The sequence below is a fragment of the Callospermophilus lateralis genome, chromosome 4 (assembly GCF_048772815.1).
Source record: "Callospermophilus lateralis isolate mCalLat2 chromosome 4, mCalLat2.hap1, whole genome shotgun sequence".
Classification (NCBI taxonomy): Eukaryota; Metazoa; Chordata; class Mammalia; order Rodentia; family Sciuridae; genus Callospermophilus; species Callospermophilus lateralis.
In genome coordinates, this window is record NC_135308.1 from 99,810,425 (window position 1) to 99,835,790 (window position 25,366).

Consider the following 25,366-nt stretch of genomic DNA (forward strand, 5'->3'; position numbering starts at 1 on the left):
GTCTGGCAGAAATACAGTGACAAAATGTGAGTCTAAGAAAATGCTAAGTACAAACTAGCAAGTGGGACAAAGTGTAGACAAACTTATGGTTTCCAGGTTGTGTCCCCTCTAAAGTTTGTGTATGGGAAACTTAATTCCAATGCAACAGTGCTGGGAGGTGGGGCCTTTTGGGAGGTATTATCATTTAGATGTGGTGTCCCCCAAAAATCTCACATGTGAGACAATGCAAGAAGGTTCAGAGGAGAAATAATCAGGTGGTAAGAGTCTTAACCCAATCAGTAAATTAATCCCCTGGAAGGGATTAAGTGAGTGGTGATTGAAGTGGTGGGATGTATCTGGAAATTGGGGTGTGGCTTGGGGGTATATATGTATCTGGCCAGTGGAGTCTCAGTGTGTGTGTCTGTCTGTCTCTCTCTCTCTCTCTCTCTCTCTCTCTCTCTCTCCTTTCTGATTCCCATGTGAACTGCTTCCCTCCACCACACTCTTCTGCCATGATCTTCTGCCTCACCTTGAGCCCCGAGGAATGGAACTGGCCTTCTATGGACTAGGACTTCTAAACCTGTGAGCTTTCAAATAAGCTTTTTCCCCTTTAAAATTGTCCTGGTTAGATCTTTTAGTCACAGCAATGAAAAATATGACTAAAACAGGAGGTGTCAAGGAGGGTTCTGCCCTCAAGAGTGGATTAATGCTGTAAAAACAAAAATTTTATGAAAATTTACACATTTAGGTTCTCTGTGGGTTCTCTCTCTTCAGCTATTCTGTTATATGAGGATTCAGAGTTCACTTCTCTCTGGTCCTTCCACTTTGCACCACGTGAGGATGCAGTAAGAAAATGTTTATGAGATGCTGGTGTCTTCACCTTCCATTTCCTGCTTTAGAACTTTGAGAGCATCAATTTCTATGTTTATTCTTTTCCCCTAATGACCCGGTCTCAGGTATTCTATTATAGCAACACAAAACAGGCTAAGATAAGTACCTTCCAGACAAAGGAATCAAATACAGTGTTATGGGAATATAGTCCACTGAAGGAAATCCAAGTAAGTGGGAGCATAATATGTATTTGGGAAACTAGAGTGCACTGCTACATCTCAAGTAGTATCACAAAAAGTTGAGATTAGTTTTCCTCAAAGATTATGGAGAAGAATTGGGAAGATTTCATAAAAGGGAAGGTAGCTGAATTTTAGATCCCATACCAAAGAGACCAGTGGGAACTGCTGCACATAGATGGGATGAGTACAGATTAAAATCCTAGACACCAAGACCAGCTGGGAGAGTCTTATAGCTAAACAGGAAGATTTGCTGCCCAAGAGATATGGGGTGCGCACAGGAGTCTGAAAAAGTAATTGGGAAAAGGAGGGGGGGAGAAAGAGTGCAATATGACTCCCAGTTATCCTACTTTGAAAACTATCTTGTGATGCTACCACAGAGAGAAAAACAGAGAAGGAGAAGTTTTGATGGTATAAATGATGAATTCACTTTAGAAGCATATTTGGCATGCAATTTTTTAGAACATTTATTTTCTATCGGAAGGTGTGATAAGGTGAGAAATAAGATTGGTATAAGAAATAAGCACTGCTGGCATGTGAGTGGCAATTGAAACGGGGCATGTATGAGGTCACTCAGCTATCATACACTGTAGGCTACAGATCTTAAACTCTGTTGATTCATAGACAACTTTGAGATTTTAAGTTAAGCAGACTTTTCAGGAGCAAAATGTCATATGATATTTTGCATAAAATTTGAGGTTACCCTTGGGCCTATGAAGGAGAGTGAGAAGACTAACCAGGAAGCCAGGAGGAAAATCAGGAGGAAAACCAGGAATAGCATGCTGTCCTGAAAACGAAGAGGGAGGAGATACAAGGAAGAGGGGATCAAGAGTATCAAGAGCCATAGAGAGGCCGAGTAAGATGAGAACTGAAAGCACTTTGTGAATGCACCCCAAGTAAGCCATCTGAGGGGTGTATAAAGAATGTGCTAAGAGGAAGCAGGAGTTGAGAACTAGACAAGAGTCTTCCTGCCCTGAGGGAAGAATGGAGGGAGAGTTGTAGCACAGGTAGAAACAGCTGTATGCTTCTGAGGCCAGAGGACAGGGAGGTAAAGAGAAGGGGAGGTAAAGAGAAGGGGAGGGAGATATCTTCTTAGCAATGATCCAGAGCTCTCAAATGAACTGTCTGAGTAAAGAATAGAAATAAATGCTGATCTAAGTCAGGACAGGATGAGGTAAAAAGAATCTCATCTGTAGTTAGGATGAAATTCTGAGGAAAGTTTAAGGTGCCAGACCTGAATTTTATAAACCAGTTTGGGTCCTGACTCGATTTAAGGTAAGGAATTGAACTTAACTAATTCTCACTCATCTCATCTGGAAAATATGAGATGCACTGGTAGAGTATATTTTGCTAGGTTGAGGAAAGACTGAAAGATATGATAAATGAAAAGCTCTTGGCACAGTATGACAGTGTATTGAATAACAAATACAAGCACTGATAATTATAATGGCATTATTTTCTCTGACAGTTTAAGGTAAGGTTGCAAAACGAAAAGGTTGGGAGTAAGTGAGAACAAGAAAGGGTGTGAGGTAGACAGCTGGAAGGTCATTTATGCCTTGTTGAAAAAGCTCCTGAGCAGAAAGGGAAAGTGTGCTCCTGAGCCAAGTGCATTGTGGGTAGACCTGTGGCTGGCTGAACAGCTGAACAATTAGTGGGGCACCAGCCTATGTGGGTCTGTCCTGGGATCCTGTAGTGCTTGGGACTCATGGGTGTAAATGCACAGAGGTAACTAGCCAGGGTTTATGATAGCCTGGAAGGAAGGATACAAGAGTGAAAAAGGGTTGAAGATCTGACAACAAATTCAATTAAATGTTTGATCATGCATGCACACTGGAAGGAAGGGAAAGGAATAATGAATCATAGGTATTGTAGGTCACATGTGGCTAAAGAGGATAATAAATGTAAATTTAAAATTGTTGACATATTTGCTGGCAAAATAAAATTACTTCAGTGGGGTTCATGGTGAATCTATATAGATTTCTATAAAGAGACTAAAAAATAGGGGGTTTTATTAGGTGCTAACAAGTCATAATCAGTTGTGACAGTTATTATACCATTTAGAACAGAATACGCATTATGAGAAGCTATATCTTAGTAGCTACATACATAAGATACCAAACTGCCTTAAAATATATGTTGTAGGCCTGCCAAACTGACGTGTAGCCATAATATCTCAAAAGTCCCTCCTTAGAGCAAACAAAAAAGTCAGAGTCGGGATGAGTCAAATAACTGAAAACTCTAGAATGTACGTGAAAAGAAATTTAGTATATTAATTATGTTCAGAGATATATTACATGAGGAAATTGTGTAAAGATCCATGCAAGTGCAGTTTTTCAAAACTAATGATCACTTAATTTAATTCTGATGCATTTATCTTTCTATGCAATATGCCTTATCTCCAAATTCTTAACAAAATGTCATTTCTAAGATTTTAGTACATCAGTTATCTCAAAATGAAAAATACTGTGTTGCTGATAAAATATATCATATGCCAGAAAACTGAAATTGCAATTTTTGTTAAAATTTGAATTACTGTGATAGTAAATCCATCTGTTACCCTATAATCTTTAATGCTGCAATTAAATAAAATGTGATTTCATTTTATAGTTAGAATGTAAATGTTGACACTGAAAGAAAAGCAAGTTGGTTATTATCATGGTACAAAGTCATAAGAGGTACAACCAATGTATTGGATACATAATTTTCAGTAACAAAAACAAAATAAACTGTTCATAATCTCTGGCAAGTCACACTTTTTTAAAAAGCAATAACTGAATATAGAATGGTTCTAGCTCTTAATTGTCACAGATGCCAAAAACATTTTAAGAAATTAGTTTATTGTGCTTTGATAAGTTAGATCTATCTATAGAAATATTAGGTTAGTATTACTAAAATCACACTTTGCATTTTTAATGTAGTAAATTGCATTTGTAGCAAGGATTTTACAATCTAAAAATTATATCCTAAGTCCTGAGAAATGAGTTCAAAGTTAAAATGTGCAGAAGAGACATTTAAAAATACTTAACAACAAAAAAGACACATAAATGTGACTATTAGTCTGGAATATTTGGCTCAATAAGCATTCATTGAGTTTTGAATATTTACAAGACACAATAGCTCCATACAATGCAGGGGATAGGATGGTTCCTTTTTAAGTCTTTTCATAATTGTTATGTGAAGAAAGGGATGTGGAAAGTATTCAGCTCCTTGACTGCTATGGAACTGCCTGCAGCCTGGCTCTCAGGAGAATCAGTAAGAAAGGAGCAGGGACAACTCCTGAGGATGCTTTGGTTTTTTGTTTGTTGTTTGTGGGGTGTGTGTGTGTGTGTGTGTGTGTGTGTGTGTGTTTGCTATTTTTGAATTTTGTTCTTAAGTGAATCTGCTTAAGCAAAGACAATAAAAAATTTAAAACAGACAAAGATAGTAGAAAAGGAAGGGGAGATAGAATCTTTACTGTAACACTGGGAGAAACTCATAATTCATGCAAATGACTTAAAAATGCACATCAGAATATAGTTGTATTTGGAAATGTCACTTTGAGGCTTTCATCAGTTAACTCAATCTGAGAAAGAGTTCAGATCCAACTGATCTATTTTCATGATTACTGGGAGGGTCCAGTGAATATTGCTATTACAGCACAGAGTGGATTACACACATTACTGAGATTTTTCACTTACTGGAATTTATTCTCAGGGAAGTCTAATGTACTCTGAGTCATTATATACCTAAAATGGTGCCGTAAGTCTAAATATTCACAACAACTTTTTTTTTAAAGAAGGTAATAAATAGATAAAAATATTAATAGTATGTCTAATCTCATCCCCTTCTCATCCTCCAAGGAATATGTGAGCCATTCAGTCAGGAACTTTGAAAACAGTTCCAGAAAGCTCAGTGTTATGGTGCGGATATGAGATGTCCCCCAAAAGCTCATGTGTGAGACAATGCAAGAGGGTCAAAGGAGAAATGATTGGGTTGGAAGAGTCTTAACACAATCAGGGAATTAATCCCCTGATAGGGATTAACTGAGTGGAAAATGAAGTGGTAGGATGTGGCTGGAGGAGATGAGAATTAGGGCGTGGCTTTGGGTACATATTTGTATCTGGCAAGTGAAATCTTTCTCTCTGATTCCACATCACCATCTGAGCTGTTTCCCTCTGCCATGTTCTTCCACCATGTTGTTCCTATCTCACCTGGAGTCCAGAGGAATGGAGCTGACTGTCTGTGGATTGAGATCTCTGAAACCATGAGCCCTTAAATAAACCTTTCCCCCTTCACAATTGTTCTGGTCAGATCTTTTAGTCAAAGCAGCAGAGAAGCTGACTAAGACACTTAGTATGATTAGAGATGGAGGCAAGTCATCTTTCAGCACCAAACTTAAGAAATGAGGAAGGATGGGAACTCCATGCAGTTTTCTTCTCATCATGTTACAAATTCAAAATGATGATTTTCCAGATTAGGGGGAAAATCCTGGTGTACTTATTTAATTCTTTTGAAAACTTGATATAGATTTTTTTAAGGCTTCAATAGTCTTCCTATGTTTGGATTGCTTGGGTTTTGTGTTGATAAGCAATTAAACACTGAGTGCTATTTATCTCAGAAAAAGGTGGGACCTTGTACTATACTTGAGTAACAGGTGTGCAGGTGAGAGATGTTCGAAGGAACCTCATCCTTGAAAAGACCTGTCAGAATCATTAATCCCCGAAAGCTCTTCTAATCATCCAGAGATATTCAGGACTTTTCAGTAAGTACTTTTATATTACTAAAATAAAAGGAAAGTCCAAAGTTTCTTTCAAAGCTATACATAAATAAATTCATTTGTTGCAGGCAGTATACCACTGTGGTTGATCACATGTGCTCAGAAGCCAAACCACCTCTACTCTTAGCTTGGCTTCTCCAGAATCCTTGTCTCAGTTATTTCCTCTGTTGGATAACAATATTAACAATACTTAAGGGTTAAGAAAGTTGGTATATGTAAAGTAGGTAGAATAGCAACTGACACTTGAATACAATCAAGTTATTAGTCATTGGCTACATTGCAAACAATTCATGGCTTCTCTCACTTGCTGTATGGTTTAGATCCTGTTTCCAAAAGGCACACAAGCTCAAGTTTTGATCACCAGCCTATGGTGTTATTAGGATGTAATGGAACTTTGGGCAGGTAGAAGCTAGGAAAGGAAAATGAGGTTGCTGGGGGTGTGCCCTGACCCTGACCCTTCCCAACTGCCCAGTACCCCTCTATCTTTCCCAACTATCATGAGGTGAGCAGCCTCCTCTACCCTGTGCTTCCATCCTGATGTACTAGTGCTGTCACAGGCCCAAACAAATGTGGCCAAGTGACCATGGACTGAAATCTATGAAACCTGCGATTTCCTCTGAAGAGGCATGAGGAAATAAATCTTTCCTCCTTTTAAGTGTTTTTTCTAAGGTATTTTTTTTCACGGTAACAGAAATTTGACTAACACACTTGCTTTGATAACTAAGAACCAACTGAACATACGTACAAGAGCAAAGAATCCCCAAACATGTCTTTCCAACATCTATTTTATCAGATGGCTACAGCTCAGACTTAGATGAGAATAATGTTGATTCATAATGGTTTTTCCTTACCTATTAGTTTGCTTAACTATAGAACTCCATTCCTGCCTGCAACGTGAATCCTAGAATCATCAAATTCTGCAATGCACATGAGAGTGGAAAGAAGAAAGGAGCAATGCATTTCTGTGTAGAGAAAATGGTAGTTTCTCTGAAACACCTTGTCCCAGCATGATTTCCAAACACTGTCTATAGAAAGGGTGATCCTTTAGAAACACATCTGATACTGAAACTTACTGAAATTAGGACTGTTTATGCAGTCCATATGATGAGCGCTAATTAACCTATAATACGTCCTCTAAAATAGCACAGATCATGTCTCACCATTTGTTTCCTTCAAGACAAAATCTTCTACTAGGTTTTCCAATCCAATGAGGCTAGGCAAACACAAACAAAAACATCTTGCTAATCTTTACAGTCTAGGCAAATTCTGGCACCTGAAACACAAGGACAGAATGGCCTACCTCCTTCGACAGCTTACCAATAGGTAATGGCAAGGTCAGAAATTGATGTTCATCCTCTTATCAGAATGTAGTGCATCCAGCCATTATATCCAGTTATTCATGCAAGAAATCTGAAGGTCATTTCTGAAATCTTCTTCAAGCCAGATTATTAACCTGTCATCAAGCTTTGAGAAATCACCTTTCAAAGTATATATTGAATCTTCCCATTTTTCTTCATCTTTCTAGTCCAAACTATCGTCATTTTGGTTAACTACACACTACCATTCTCCAAACAGAAAGAAATGATCCTCTTTATACAAAAATCCTGAATTTTCTCCCCTCACATTCATGATAAAATTCATAATACTAAAAATGGTGTACATATTCTGGTCTAAGCTAATAGTCTAATTTTCATAGAGCTTATATAAGTCTTAATTATACTTGTTTATGTAATTAGTCCTTTAATGGATAAATAGTAAACATATTAAAGGCCAGAACGATGCTACATTTTCATGCATTTTCATCCATAAGTGGTTCCCAGTAAAGATCTGTTGAGTAAATCAATTTGAAAAATAATCCCTAAGGCTTCTATTAAACTCTGATTCTGTTTACCCAGCAGAGAAGTAAGTAAACCCAATCAGTAAATTATTTGCTCAGTATATTAAGCACTGACATAAAATACTTTGTTATTTTTTTTTCTTTCTTGAAGTGGGATGCCTAAAGGAGTTACTTACACACAAGCCTCATAAGAGCAAGAGAAATGTCACAGCATGTCAAAGTGACAGGCTAACCACTGTGGGGCTTGTCTCTGATGGGGGTGTTAAAGGCACTTTTGAGAAAAATGCATTCATTTTACTCAACTCTCTCATGACTGACCACACCAATTATAAGGCTTTATATACAGAAAAGTCCTTCATTCTATGAAATTATTTGTAACTACTGAAACTTCTGAGCATAATAGTCATGTAATTTGCAGTTGTAAACAATTTTATTACTTGGAATAAACAATTACATTCCTGGTGATCTTTCCAGAACATGAACTCAGATATAAAAATAAATGTTAGACAGTGGTTCAGCTAAACATTTATTAAACTTTTATCACATGTAAGTTTCAGATGCCTTGAAAGACATATAAGAAATGTATATAAGGAATGTACTAAAATTCCTTCTACCCTTATCCTTTAAAAAACATATGTGATTTTTCAGACAGGCTCTCCCAGAGTTAGATCAATGCTTTACTCCAGGTTGGTAAAGAATCTAGCACAACTCTAAAATACAACCAGTGGTCTAGTTTTTAATGTGTTGAATCCTATGAACATTGATAATATGCATGTATTTACCTGTGTGATCTTTGAAAATGAAAGACTAAAAATAATGAGTAGATATTGAAGTTGAGAATATTTTGCAATTACATAGGAACACAGTTCTAATACCACTAAATATTGAACATTTCCAAAAAACTATATAAAGCTATCTTATAATATCCGAATTAATGAAAAACAGAACTATAACTCATTTCCCCAATTGGACTGTTCAGCCACATACTAAGAACAGACAAAATAATTTTTAATGTTTACATTTGGATAGTACTTAATTCACACAATGTAATCAAATTTGGTTTAATATTATCTCCTAAAGTTGCTGGATTCTTACCTTACCAGATAAAAATACAGGAAGGAAGGAAAGGAGGGAGGGAGGGGAAAGGGAAAGGAAGGGAAGGAGAAAGGAAGTAAGAAAGGAAGGAGAGAGGAAATAGGAGGCAGTTAGACTGAAAGAAGGAAGGGAAGAGATTATTAGATGATTTAAGAAGTTTTTCCTAAATTAGTATGGAGGTTCCTCAAAAGTCTAGACATGGAACCACTATATGACTCAGCTATCCCACTCCTTGGTATTTTATTCTGAAGAATAAAAGTCATCACTCTACAGTTACATGCATACCCATGTTTATAGCAGCATAATTCACAATAGCCAAACTATAAAACCAGTCTAGGTTTCCATCAATGGATGAATGAATAAAGAAAATGTGGTATACACAAATGGAGTTTTATTCACCATAAAGAAGAATGAAATTGTGTTATTTGCAGGAAAATGGATAGCACTTGAGACCATTGTGTTAAGTGAAATAAGCCAAACTCAGATGGTCAAGAATCATATGCTTTCTCTCATACGTAGAAGAGAAAGGGAAAGAAAGGATGGGACAGAGATTTCTTAAAAATCAAAGCGAGATCAATAGAGGAAAGGAGGGAGGGAGGAAGTGCTGGGGAGTAACTCAGGCCAAATTATATTGCTATATTATGTGCATGTACAAATATGTAACAGCAAATCCCATTACTATATGCAACTATAATGCATCAATTTTTAAAAAAGTAGAAAAAAAAAGAAACAAAAAAATTCACACCTGAATAATAAATTATTTGTGGCTAAAAAAGTGAAAATAAAAATAAAAATAGGTTTTCCTAAAAGACATTGACTATTCTAATAACAATATTAACTAATCACTGTTTGAGTTTTTATGAAATTCCAGTGTTTTCCATGAGAAATATATAAAATATTGCTATTTCTTAATGCAATACACTTAACAGTGTATTATTAAGGCATTTTTTTAAAAAAACATTTTTAGTTTTAGATGGACAGAATACCATTATTTTGTTTATTTAGTTTTATGTGCTTCTGGGGATAGAACCCAGGGCCTCACACATGCTGGGAAAGCACTCTACCACTGAGCCACAACACCAAGTCCTATTAATGTATCTTAAATGAGAAAATTGGGGCTGAGGAATTTAAATGAATGTGCTCAAATTATAGACATAATAAACTGTGAAATCCAGGTCTGACTAGCTGCAAGACTCTTGTACTCTCACCTCCATTTCTTTAGAAGAAAGTTTTTTATGTTATAAACATGACTACAGATGTAAAAGTATAATATAGCCTATAGTTCGGACCTCAAATGTCTTCCAGAGGCCCAAATGTTGAAAAGACTTGGTCTTCAGGGTGGCACCACTGGGAGGTGGTGGAAACTTTAAGAGGTGGGGTCTAATGGGAAGTCTTTAGGTTACAGGGGATATGCCCTTAAAGGCGACAGTGAGACCTTGTCATTTCTCCTCTCCTTTGTTTCCCAGCCATTAAGTAAGTGGTTCTGGTGCACCATGTACTCTCCACCATGATTGCTGCCTCACCATAGGCCCAAAAGCAATGGGGCCAGATGATCATGGACTGGAACCTGCAACACTATGGGTCAAAATGAACATTTTCTCTTTAGAAGTTGATTATCTCAAGAATTGGCTATGGTGACACAATACAGATATAAAAATGTAGGACAGCATAACAAATCAGTATCATACATAGGACTAAAAATGTGTTCTGAATTCTAGCCCAATATTCTTTCCAATAAAGTGAATTAGAGATTATAAAGATATCAATCCAAATTAGAAAGTATAAAAATAACAATCAAATTTGCAGGGAAGTTAATAATAAAGATGATTTTGAGAGCCAAAATTTATCTCAAAATTGACTATTTTCACATGCAAATGGTTGCACAATAAAGACATTCCCTTTTGTTCTATTTTCATGATGTTTTCTTCAAGATTAACCATCTCCCAGCCTTCTTCTTCCTCCTCTTCCTCTCACAATGACATCTGATCTCTTGTGTTCACAGTCACCACATGGTGTTCAAGGTAAGTACTCATCTGAGTCCAGATCTTTAAGCCAACACTTTAAGGCTGAGCCTCAAGTTCCCTTGGGCTCTGTTCTTTTGTTTTGGTTTCCTGCCTTATTCCCAATTATCCTTTCTGCTTTGTCCCTCTCCCTGCATAACTTGTGGATCCATCTGGTTCTATTTTTGAATGTTGTGTCACAATTGGGAATCCTGCAAGTACTACACAACTCCCATCTTGCCTTTTGATTATAACCGGCATCTTAGTTCCTTTCCCTGTACCCTACACAGTTGTTATGGTACTCACTGATCCATCTTGGATCCCTCCCTTTATCCTCCATCCACTACAGACTACCTAGTTCACAAAGTGCTGTTGCCAGCCTAAAAAGAATGCAACTTCTTCCCTCCTTAACTTTCTGTAACCAAAACAGCTGCTGGTTCAGTTACCCCTGAGATCCCTGTTCCTTCCCAGAATAGGAACCTACTTTGTAATCACTAGTCCTTGCTATCCTGCTCCATCTTCTTATACAGAACAATCATGTCTGACTTCGAGCAACAGGAACAAACAGGTCTGTTACTTGATGAACATAATGAATGTTTTCCCCCAAAAGGAGAGAATGGCAATCTTTCTTAAACTGGTGCTGATTCTAGCATTTTAGAAGGCTTTGCTGAATCCATCACAGAGATCCCTAAAGATAGACAAAGTGAGATGCTCTGACAGCATCACACAGAAAATTGGATACAATCTCACAGCATGAGAAAAACACTGCTGAGTGGAAATAATGCTAAATAACAATGGCATGATCTAAAGAGAGGATCCAATGAGTCATCGAAAGGCACAGTAAATGCTGCAGATGAATTAAGTAGCTCAACACTCATTTTGGGAGGGTTCAGGGAAAAGACCAAAAGTATAGTATGGAATTAAGATATGAGAAATGTATTTGCTACAAGTTTAAATCCAACAGAAGATTGTTGTAAATTGTGAAAATCTTGGCCTGCCATTAAAAAATAAATGAGAATTTATCACCTTATTTCTGAAAAATAATTTAAAATAATAATTTTGATTTCATAATAGAAGAGAAAAATCTGATTTTTAAAATGATAATAATTAAAGTATTAAAATGAAAAGGCTTAAGTTGAAATTCAAATTCTGGTTATTTAATAAGGCATGAGGCTATGTATAAGTAACAATTTTTTTCTTTGTAACAAAGCTGGCTTAGTTGTTAAAGGTGTGATTACTAATAAATAATTTAGAACTCTAGTTTATCTCCCTTATATTCCAAAATTTTACAATTATCATCAATTTAAAATAGTATCTCTGAGGAGATATTATAACACAATTGCAATTCAGAAGCTAGAAGAAATTATCCTGAATACCTTATCAGAAAATAATTTAAATGAGGATATTTAAAGAGAAGAAAACAAGGGATGATTTTGAATAGCTTAGAATATAAATGGGAAACTAATTAGAAAATAAATCTCTAATCTAAAACAAATTAGTAAATAAGAGCTAAATCACTTGGATAATGCTATTTAGGATAAAAACATTTGGGACACAGGAGGACTTTTTAAATTCAAGATGAGTCAATTTAGCTAATTGTGGGTGGATTATCTGCCTCAGGAAGCATCCTGTGTTGCAATTCAGAAACCTAGAGACACCCATCTAAGCCCTAGCAAGATAGCAAAGGTGATGGCTGCAACAGGACAATGTACAACTTCAAACTCCAGTTATGAGAAATAAATCATGAAAAATATAAAATATAGTCCAATACGTAATGACTGCTCTACAGTGTTATCTTTAGCTAGAGACCACATGTCCAGCCAGGGTAGGTTCACACACTAGAGAAGGCAGCTGGGACTATGGAAACGGATGTACGTTCTGTATCTTAAACACTTATTATTTCCCCAAGGTGAACTGCATCATTTCATAAAATGCACTGTTTTTATATATTGTATGATATAACATGACACCTTTAGGACTTGCACTTGTCATAAAAAAATCTTCCTGATATTCCCCTTGGCTTCATCCTTCCTTCCAAAGCCATTCCCTCTTCTACTAAAACATCCCAGGGTCATGCCATTTTCCCACCTATCCCTACCATTTTCCTATTATGATTCCAGAAATCACACAAACAACATTTCACACTTCCTCAACCCAATATGTTTTTTTCTTACAAAAAGCATGAATGGTTTTGATAGCTTTCATTTGAGGTTGAGGTAAGAGAGTCAAATACAATTTCCTAGAAGCTGCTTCTTCACTCAACCCACTCAAATCTCATGCTTAACACAATGCACCTTGTTCTTCAATTTATATGTTCTTCCTACAGATTCATGCCTCTCTCACAGAGTTTTCCATAAAAGCCAAACTTTTTTTTCAAGCCAGAGAACAGGTAACCACAAAATGTTTTCTCCAATCCGGTGTATTTACCTAGGTTGGAATGTGCTGAGATGACAACATGTGAGTATATTACTGCATGCTCCAAGTAACCAAGCGAAAATATCATTTTACTAGTAAACCAAGCACACTCAGTTTTACTCTATTTTTGACTTATGTCTTCTATTTGATTTTCTTCTCTCATCTCTTTTCTGTTGTTTATTTCATGTTGTCTAATTTACATTCCCTCATGTAACAACTACCATTCTTCAGTTCCTAGTTATATTTCTTTATTCTTTTTTTTTTTTTTAGCCAATCTGTTAAACTCAAGTTCTGCATTTCATTACCCACTTACAACTAAGCTTAGCTTGGCTAAGCTCCCTTAGTAAAATTCTAAAAATCTCCCACTGCCCAAACAGTAAGCCCACTTTTACACTTTTGTTAATGTTTGTTTGCCTTAAAAGATTGCTCAATAAAATCAAACACTGAATAAAATATTAGTTACATACATATACTTAGAAAATTAAAGGAACTGTATTTTTTTCCAGGGGATAGCCAGAACAACAACACATTCAACAAAGCTGTCTAAATTTCAAAGTACCCTCTAGATGAATCACAGCATACACCATAATAGTTCCACATCCCATGAACAGGTTTCAAAGGCTTTGCCTCATTATGCCATCCCATCCTCAGCAAGAGCTAAGAAAAATCTAAAGGTCAACCCAATCTTTCTGATTATGGAAAATGATCATGACTCAACCATAGGTAAATTCTCCCAACATTTGCATATTTATCCAAGCATCATCCTAGATATCTTCATCTCTTAGCATGTATTGGTATTTGATGCTCTTGTCTAGTGGAAATTCTGGATCCCCTGAACAAGGGCTATAATCGTATGCTATGTTCTATTTACCAAATACCCCAACCAACATCATATCAACTGTTCATGTTTCAAAATTAATATAAATAGGATTTTCCACCTGGAAAAGTTATTTGTAATTCAATAGTTTTCTGAAATTACAATTATGATTGCCTGTTAAGGAGAAAATAACACCAGAAAAATTTCCAGTGAAATCACCAACTTAAAAATATGTATGTCACTTCATAAAAATCTTTATTCTCTTGCTCTCATGTGAAATGAAAATTCAATATTTTACATGATTTTGTTTTCTCTTGAAAAATATTAAAGGGATCTTCAAGGTGGCATTATATACAATATTGATTCTTTGTGCACCAAAAATGAGATAGATTTAGTAAATCTCTAAGTATCCTTGTGGGTCTAATTCACTAGATTAGAAAATGCAGTAAGAATTGTATGTACTTAATAAAATAGTTATCCTTGCTTTACAGATTACTTATTACTTATTAAAGTTAGCATAAAATATTTTAATAATAAGCATCCAAGTTGTCCAATGACATGAAAAAAAATTACACATAAAAAGAATATTAAAAATGGAGTTGATAGCTTCAAACTGATATTCAGTAATAATTTTCTAAGGAAATAAAGCTAAACAAGAGAAGTTAAGATTAATAGCTGTCTTTACTTTTTTAAAATATTATAAGTGGAAATGCTTTATGACTCTAAATATGAAGTTTAATTTTATTGACAGAATGTGAGGATGATGTTTTGGCCACTTTGAGTATTTGATGTCAGAAATGAACAAATTTAATTTTGACAGTTTATTTTGTGAATTTGAGATTTTTAAAAGAATGATGAAGACAGAGATTAAAAGTACCCAAACCTGTTGACACTGTGTTTAGTTTTGCACAATGTCACTATTCAGTGCTATACAAGAACTTCTTAAACTAATAAGTCATTTAAAAAAAAAAACAATCAAGATTGATAAAACCAGAGATATTTATCAAATACACTTTTCCATCTGATTTTTTATAAACTGGTCAATGAATCAAAATACTCAGAATGAAGGAGGAGAAAGGGGGAGGAACAGGCAAGAAAAGACACATGAAACAAGTTCTAGAATTTGTTTTCCACCTTATTTGGAAATGGGAAAAATAGGATCATCTCTTTCAATAACTCAAAAACTAAACATGCCACTGAAATAGAAGAAGACAATGGAGGGTGTCATTGTTAATGATGGCCTTCTCAACAGTTGCACACTTACCTCTTTCTCCACAGATCACTTTTATAGCCAACAACATCATTAAGATCTCAGTCGTCAAAAACACATTTATTAAACACATGGTATAAATGGGATGTTACATATAGTCCCTGATCCAAAGGAATAAAATCTCTTCCTCAAAGAGTACTTGATCTAATAAATGGTATAACCAGAAAGAAAACTACATTGTTCCTTGTTTAAGTCTGTTCATCTTGTAAACATTTTTTAGCATAGCATAACAGCTGAAATATAAATTATTCTTTACATATATGTCTAAAATTAATTATTAGAAGAAAAAAATCAAACAAGGTTTTAAAGCCCACTTTTGATTTACAGCCACATGTTCATGAATTCCAAACTGCCAAAACAGAAATGGAAGACTTAACATTTCATTGTCTGAATTAAAAAATACTTACACTATTGGTTTTTCCAGGCGACTTCCCTGTGAACCAACAATCTCCCCCAGTGTACAAAACACTTGCCCCAGAAAGTCCTAAAATAGATTTAAAAAAAAAATTAAAGCTCATCAGTTCCCAAATTATCCTTACAGTATATATTTTGTACATCACATTTGCATTATTTCCATTAATGAAGTATTGTGTTTTTAACTTCTGATAATAAATAAGCCCAATCTGCATTAATTTTAGCATAAGGCCTTCCCATAACTTTGCATGGTATCTTGTGCTTTTAATCACAGAACAGGTTTGTTACTTTGAGTTTTCAGACACTGCGTTTGTTTTATGGTCTAAACTAAAATGAAAATAGAAAAAAATGTTTGTGGTTTTGAATGCTTGACTTAATGCCTAGACTTCCAAAGTGCTAGCTGAGGAGACAAATCTAGAGTGCACATGGCAAAGGTGGCTAATGAGCCAGCACTACTTAGAGAAAGGTGTTGTGAGGTAACAGACACAACCAGAGTCCAGAGCCACACTGCCATGTGTCTATTTCAGTACCACCACTCAACATCTGCAATTATGGCAATTAGTTTCTCCAGTTTCCTCCTCTCTAAAATGTATTAGTACCTACCCACAGCATTGCTCTGAGGGTTCACTGAATTACTGTATGAGTTAATGTTAGCATATAGTAAAGGTTTAAGTAAAACATAGTGTTCATTAGCATACAAATAGAAAGATTCTTCAAGACAGAATAACCCAGCAACATGAGAAATACACTTTACATAAAAAGAAACTAACAGTCTAGGAGGTTAATTTTTGTCTTAAGCAGTCAGTAAGTAGCAAAGCCAGGACTAACTCTAATACTCGGATGCTAGAAACTGACATGCCACCATTCAATAAAAATACATTTTAGATTCACATGTCCATACTATAAGGGTTCCAACACCATCTGAATATGTGAATCAAGAAACAGAGAGTTATTTCATGGAAAAATACCCACCCCTCCAGTTTAGCCTGTTTGTGATTCAAAGAAGTGCATTGACCTGAAGGAGAAGGTGAGAGATCTATCAGAACTGATTGTACAGTGAACTGGCCCCAGAGAAGCCCTAAGGATGAACAGAGGACTAACAGTAAACAAAACGTTTTATTTTTTTAGTAAATCCAATTTAGCAAATCTATTTATTAAATATACAAATCATTATACTTCGTTCACTGGAGTTACAGAGAAATTATTAAAAAAAAAAAAAAAAAGCCAATTCATGCTTGGGAAATTTCACTGTCCCTACTTTACAGATAAAGACCTGAGGTATAGAGAAAATATGCAACTTGCTCAGCGCCATGATGTGGGCCCAGTAGTCCAAATCCAAGGTTCATCCACTAAGTACTTTGCCCAGCCTTGCCACCTCTCTACTTCTAGTCTAAGGGGAACAATGAGACCCAGACACACAGAAACCTAACAAACCGTCAATGTAAGAACTATGTTTTTCAGTGGGGAAAAAAAGGGGGAAGGTAGAGCTCTGAGTCAAAAGATAGAAAAAATACTAAGATAGTCAGGGGAAGTTTTTCCCAGAGGAAGTAAGCTATGAGAGTCAGGTAGGAATCAGATTGTAGAGAAGAGAACTGGCCACTCTAGACTTAGAGAATAGATTAGATTTAACGGTCAAGAAAAAAAAAAAATGAAAAAAGAAAGGAGCCCAAGTAAATGAAAAGGAGATGAAGAGACAAGACTATTGTGGAGGACCCTATTGGCTAAATGAAAAAGAGGTGTTAGGGTAATCAGAACTGACCAGAGCCTTGTGGCATTTCAGGGACACCATTAGAATAGTGCGATTGGACAATTATTCAAGTACTAGTCTACAGAACGTACCAAAGAGCAAGGGAAAAACTGGAAGTCAGACCAGTCAGAAGGCCACAGGAATTAAAAAGAAGCAGGGCGAAGGCCCAAACTAAGGTTGAAGCAAATGGTAGGGAACAGTACACAGAAGAGAGAAAAGATGGTGAAAACTGTTACTGCACATTGGGGGCAGTTGGGACAGGAGAGGGAGATGAAAAATAACTGAATCTAGAACATGGCAATGAACAGTGTGGCTATACCATCATAAAACGGCAAATCATTTGAATTTTGCTTTCAGGAATGCAAAAAGACCTCAAAGTGAAGCATTAAAATTTAAATTAAACATTCTTAACAGCATACCCTAACTAATTTCAAAACAGATTTTAAAATATGGTTATGGGAGTTTAATAAACCTAAATTCATCTAAATCTCATGATAGCTCGATACAGCAGCATACTGAACATTTATTTGGAATAAATCATTGCTTTTCTGAGTCAGCTGCAAAAAAAAATGCATGAGGGATTCTAGAACTCTTTTCTAAGCATACTTGCACTAATGGACAGCTGCAAATGTTACATATTAAATAGATTTGGCTGAGTAGTCTCAGTAAAAGCTATGTGATGTGATTATTCAAGAAAACAAATCAGAAAATATTGAGCATGTTTTAGATTAGGGTTCATGCCTACTAGCAAATAGAAAAGAACATCATTGCTGAACAAAAAAATTTAAAGAATTAACTAATATAATAGGCACTAACCATATTGTTATTATACATTGTGTCCCCATGTATGGACAGCATTTATGTAGTAGTTTCGGTGTGCTGATATATTCCCTATCCAGCAGCACATTTACTATTCACACAGCAAAGATACGAAATCATATTTATCAACTACTTATTGTGTGGGAATTTTCTACCAAATTCATGTTTTAGCTGTTCTCATGATTCACATTTCCTATGTACATATATAATACTAGTAACATAGTATCCTTTAAATAAATATTTTAGATATTTTGGTCTGTAGTTAGATAAAGATGGAAATGAAAGCAAGCTAGCTCTGAATTGCTTTATTGTTTCTTCCTCTACCATTGTATTCCCACTAATGAGTCATTACAATTAGATTATGGTAATATTTTCAGTAACAGGTCCAGGCCCAGTTCCACAACTCTAACCCACACATAGACCAAATTTACTTGGAATATCTCCAGCTCCTGAGAAATGCTTCTATTTATTCAATCATTTTTTTAGCCACTGGGCTTCCTCAAACCAACCATAAACTCAATAAATGTTGGAAATGATGAATTATTACATTAAATAATAATAAACTGATAGAACTTAGTTTTGATATCTGTTTAAGTGTAAAAAACCATATTGCTAATACACAGGATGACTTCCAATACTCTTAAAATGAATCTAAATATCATCATTAATTCAATAGTCAGGTGTTAAAACTGAAGGACCTAACAGTGAGAGGTGGAAGAGCTAAGAGATGAGCAGCACATTCAGCAAGATGAGGCAATATATAATAATAATATAAGTTTAATGTTACATAGTTTTAAAAAAAATTTTTTTAGTTACAGATGGACACAATGCCCTTTATTTTATTTATTCCTTTTTATGTGGTGATGAGGATCGAACCAGTGCCTCACACATGCTAGGCAAGAGCTCTACCACTGATCCACAACTCCAGCCTACATTACATAGCTTTTAAAAAAATCAATCAAATATTCAGAAAGAGCAGTTCAGATTATTCCTGTACAATCTAAATCTAGATTTTATTACTAACAACTGGTTCAAACTCTAAAGAAGCATTGTTATATTATTAGGTTTCAAATTATTATTATACACATTTGTTTCTTCTTTTTATTAATATACAGGAGAATGTCTATTCTATGAGCATAATACTTTTATTCCTTCAAATTTATTGCTTTAATTATTTTTAAGTACCGATAAATTATCTGTACCTAAACTGTATTTTATCTTGTAGATTACTATTTGTCTATATTCATGAAAATTACATTAATATCATGGGCTTTAGTAATTTTGCATGTATAAAAGTGAAACTGACTTCTCAGTAAAAGAACTGGTATTGTTTATTGGTCTATTTGCTACCTCGCTTGCTAGGTACAAAACTTAACGTTTCCTGTATGTCCTTTAAAAAATTTATACATACATATACATGTACATATTCACATTTATTTATTTTGTAAAGCAATAAAACATACGCCTTAGGAATGAAAATTATTAAGCTCTAAATTGCCTGTGTTCATATCCAGACTGAGGCATTCATGTCTCAGTCTCCTAATTTATAGAATGGACATAATAATACCTACCACCTGGATTGTTAGAAGGACTACATAAAATAATTTATGCAAAGCACTTAGGACAAATGCTTGTAACATAAGCATCTAGTAGTAAATGACTTATTCATCATCCCACTCCCCTGGGTTAAAAGAATATACTTAATACTTGCTACTGGATTTCAATATTAGAGATTCTATAACTGTTTAAGTAAAATACTATATTTTCTCTTCCAAGACCATTTTACATTCATGGTCAATACAGGTTTGTTTAAATAAATGCTTATTGTAAATGCTATTATGAAATCCAAATGAGCCTTATATACCAACTTGTGCTACATTTGACTAGTATATATAAAATCAACATACATATATAAAAGAGTGACATTTTGAAAACAATTATGTGCTGAGCCACAAGGCATTAACTGCAGTGGAAATGTCCGACTTCTATACTACTATAAAGTAATCAACATATGTAATTTATTATTAGCATCATTATAAACAATTTCATAAGCATTCAATAGAGTAGTGTCTTTCTCCTGGAAGTTCCACTAAAGATGATCTTTAAATGACTTTCCTGTTTTATAAAGTGATCAATGAGAATTTGAAAATATTATTCCCCTAATTAATAGATGAGTTAGATTGAAAGACATTAAATGGTTTCATTGATAGTACAGTTATAATATAGTATAGTAATTGGGTGTAGTCAACTGTTCAGGAGTTAATCACTAGAGTTCTTCATAAGACAGAGACATGATTAGTTTCTTTTTATTCCTTCTACATATTTCGTGATATGTTAACTGATTTTTAGCACATTCATACCAAGGCAATCAGAACTAGAGAACACACATAATAAAAATTTCTTGCTTTTTAATATTTTAACAATTGTGGTAAAATTCAGTGGGGAAATTTACCTGCAAAAATTTTATTACTGGTTCTTACTAATATTTTATTGCTGCTACTCCTTACTAATATTTTAGACTTGCTTTGTATTTAATTAAATTAATATAAATAACATCAAGAGTAAAGACCAAGATGTAACTTAAGTTATGCACTGTGTATTATATGACAATCATTTTTAATAACTGAACATGGTACTTCTTTATTTCAGTAGTAGCTCCTTTTTATTGACTGTTAACACATTCCCATGTATTTTGGTGATAACACAAACTCAACAAGGAAATAAATGGATTCAACATATTAGAACAATTTGCTGCATTTTAGCATTATAAAAAACTTTATTTTCTAAGCAAGGATTTGTCTTTTGAATGGACAGATCCACTTTCAAAGATGTTAATCCTACCTCCAAGAGATTTAACACTTTTTTGGATAAATTACAAATATAGTTTAAAAAATTATACCTTAAAGCTGAATTTATTTCTTTCCCCCAGCACAACTGATGATTTTCAAGTTACTTGTGGCTTTCTAAGCATCCAAATGAGGCAATTAAATAAGCCACCAAAATAAAATTAAGCTTTTGGTTGGGCATGGTGGCACATGCCTATAATCCCAGTGGCTCAGGTGGTAGAGGCAGGAAGATGGTGAGTTCAAAGCCAGCCTAAGCAATTTAGCAAGGCCCTAAAACATTCAAATTAAAATATATAGGTATGTTAAAATAAAAAATATGTATATATATGTTTGTGTGTGTACATATATATATGCGCATATATATACGTGTGTGTGTGTGTGTGTGTGTGTGTGTGTGTGTGTGTGGAGAGAGAGAGAGAGAGAGAGAGAGAGAGAGAATGAATACTGGGGATGTGGTTCTATGGCTAAGCACCCTTGAGTTCAAACCCTGGTACAATGAAAAAAAGAAAATTAATCTTACAAGGATTAATTTAAAAATTAATCTTTAACGCCATTTTTAAATTATCTATGCATATATACTTAATATTACTAAACATACATAATATATAAAGTTTTAAAAAGCTATATACTATTCACAAACATAAGAATAAACCTATGTAAAAATATTTACCTCTTGGAGACATATCACTTTTGTAGTACAGCTCTCATCAATAAAGAAGCTTAAAATGGGAGGCCCGGCCACCCTGCCACCCCACATCCCAGAGATCCGGTGAGAGGCCCATCTGGTGGCTGCACTCGGAGAGCCAACCCACGCTGTGGTACCTTAATCACCAAAGCGTGTCTCCACAGCCCAACATCAGGGTACATATAAACTTGAGATTTCCATGACCACGAAACTGGGATATCACCACTTTATCAAGGGACAACAATAAGGACGTAGTAACACGTCACCAAGGTCCCTGTGGGTCTGGCTGTACCAGAGGTTTCTCTACTAGGGGTGCTAATAGTTATTCTGTTGCTGAGGTAACAGGGAATCTTGTACGGAGTTGCCTATCTCTTGTTTCTCCTAATAACAGCCAACTTCTTATGATCATCCTCTCCCTACATGTAATCTAATCACTCCATATTCTCACATCCTAACTCATAAACATCTCAGACAACCCCCCAGGTCCCCTTATACCATTAGACACTGCAAACCATTACACAAACTTATTGACTATATGGTAGAAGATAATTGAACTCATCTTTTCTTACTATAATGACTAAACTGTTAATGTAAAAATAGAAGCTAACTGATATATGGCTGCACATTGGGTACATTGAGTAAAGTAATATTGATCTCTTTCTTAAAAGTGAGGTATAAGTAACCTATAGAGACACTATAAGACAATAGGGCAGAAGCTATAATACCTCATATCTACACTGCAAGAGACGAAGACACATAGACATCATGAAAAAAGAAGGGAGGAAAGTGCCTCAAACAAACCAAGATAGTAAAAAACAGAATCCATAGATAGTACAGTAGGTTAAGTGTCAGAGAAGGAGTTCACAATATGCATAACTTAAATAATTTGGGAATTAAAGAATAACCTAAGTGAGCAGATACAGGCAAAAATTGGTCACTCCAAAAAAGAGATAAGAGAACAAATACAGGTGACCATTGATCATACCAACCAAGAGATATGAGAGCAAATACAGATTGCAAGAGATTACTTCAAGAAAGAAATAGAGATACTGGAAGAAAAAAAAGAAATACTTGAAATGAAAGAAACAATAAGCCAATTAAAAACTCAATAGATACCATCACCACAGACTAGATCACTTGGAAGACAGGACCTCAGACGATGAAGAGAAAATATACAATCTTGAAAATAAAGTTGACCTCACAGTGAAGATGATAAGAAACCATAAACAGAATATCCAAGAGTTATGGAATACCATCAAAAGAACAAACTTAAGATTTATTAGGATAGTGGAAGGTTCAGAGATTCAAATCAAACGAATGCACAATCTCTGCAATGAAATAATATCAGAAAATTTCCCAAGCATGAAGAATAAATTGGAAAATCAAACACAAAAGGCCTATAGGACACCAAATGTACAAAATTATAACAGATCTACACCAAGAGATATAATAATAAAAATGTCTAGCATACAGAAGAAGGATGGAATTTTAAAGGCTGCAAGAAAAAAATATCAGATTACCCATAAGGGAAGACCAATTCAGATCTTAGCAGACTTCTCAACCCAGACTCTCAAAGACAGGAGATCCTGGAACAACATATACCAAGCTCTTAAAGATAATGGACTGCAACCAAGAATCATATCCAGCAAAATTAAGCTTCAAATTTGAAGATAAAAAGAAACTTCCCATGATAAACAAAAGCTAGAAGAACTTACAGCAAGAAAGCCTGTACTACAGAATATTCTTGGCAAAACATACCATGAGGAGGACATGAAAAACAACAATGAAAATCTGCAAAAAGAAGAACTACAATAAAGGAAAAGCTAACCAAAAGAGAAACCAAATAAAGCTAAATAGCAAAAATTACTGGTAATACAATTCATGTCTCAGTATTAACCCTATATGTTAATGGCTAAACTCACCTATCAAAAGACATAGGCTAGTATATTGAATTAAAAAAAAAAAAGACCCAACAATATGCTGCCTTCAAGAGACTCATCTCGTAGGAAATGATGTCCACAGATTAAAGGTGAAATGTTGTTGGTAAAATATTCCATTCACATGGTCTATGTAAACAAGCAGGGATTTCCATCCTCATATCAAATAAAGCACACTTTAAGCCAAAGTTAATCAAAAGGGATGAAGACAGGCATTTCACACTGCTTAAGGGAACCATACATCAACAAGACATAACAGTTATAAATATATATGCCTCAAACAAAGGAGCACCTATGTTCATCAATCAACCTCTTTGCAAGTTCAATTGTCAAATGGACCACAACACAATAATTCTGGGTGACTTTCATACACCTCTTTCACCACTGGATAGATCTTCCAAAAAAAGCTAAACAAAGAAACTATAGAACTCAATAATATAATCAATAATTTAGACTTAACTGACATAGATACTGTATATTATGCATCAAGGAGCAAATACACTTTCTTCTCAGCAGCACTTAGATCCTTCTCTAAAACAGACCATATATTATACCACAAAGCAACACTTAGTAAATTCAAAAAGTAGAGATACTGCTCTGCATTCTATCAGACCACAATGGAATAAAATTAGAAATCAATGATAAAATAAAAAATAAAAGCTATTCCAACACCTGGAAACTAAATAATATGCTATTGAATGAACAATGGATTGCAAAAAATATCAGGGAGGAGATTAAAAAATTCTTAGAGGTAAATGAGAACACCATGTAACATATCAAAATCTGGGACACTATGAAGGCAGTTCTAAGAGGAAAGTTCATTGCATGGAGTTCATTCCTTCAAAGAAGAAAAAGTAAACAAATAAATGACCTAACATTACATCTCAAAGCCCTAGAAAAGAAGAAAAAAATCAACACAAAAAGCAGTAGAAGAAAGGAAATAATTAAAATCAGACGAAAAATCAATGAAATTAAAACAAAAGAAACAATTGAAAAAATTGGCAAAACAAAAAGTTGGTTCTTTGAAAAAAATAAATAAAATAGATAAAACATTAGCCATGCTAATAAAGAGAAGGAGGGGCTGGGGTTGTGACTCAGTAGTAGAGCACTTGCCTAGCATGTATGAGGCACTGGGTTTGATTCTCAGCATTGCATATAAATAAACAAATAAAATAAAGGTCCATCAACATCTAAAAAAAATTTTTAAAAAAGAGAAGAAGAGAGAAAACTCAAATTAATAACATATGGGATGTAAAAAGACATATTTCAATGGACACTACAGAAATACAGAAGATAATTAGAAATTGAAATCTTGTACTCCAATAAAATAGAAAATATTGAAGGCATCGACAAATTTCTAGAGGCATATGGTATGCCCAAACTAAATAAGAATGATATACACAATTTAAACAGATCAATTTCACGCAAGGAAACAGAAGATGTCATCAGAAGCCTACCAACGAAGAAAACTCCAGGATCGGAAAAATTCATAGCTCAGTTCTACAAGACATTTACAGGAGAACTAACACCAATACTTCTCAAACTATTTCATTAAATAGAAAAAGAGGGAACACTTCCAAACACATTTTGTGACATCAATATCACCCTGTATCCAAAACCATACAAAGACACATCAAGGAAATAAAATTTCAGACCAATATCTCTAATGAATACAGGTGCAA

The 25,366-nt window shown here is 34.8% G+C and overlaps 1 protein-coding gene across 1 annotated transcript in view; it reads right to left on the bottom strand.

The window, feature by feature from the left end:
- Cpne8 (copine 8) overlaps positions 1–25,366 on the bottom strand; it is a 198,158-nt gene that overhangs the window by 107,046 nt on the left and 65,746 nt on the right. Inside the window, exon 6 of the mRNA XM_076852766.1 lies at positions 15,644–15,720. Coding sequence (XP_076708881.1) covers positions 15,644–15,720 — 77 coding nt within the window. The remainder of the gene's footprint in view (positions 1–15,643; positions 15,721–25,366) is intronic.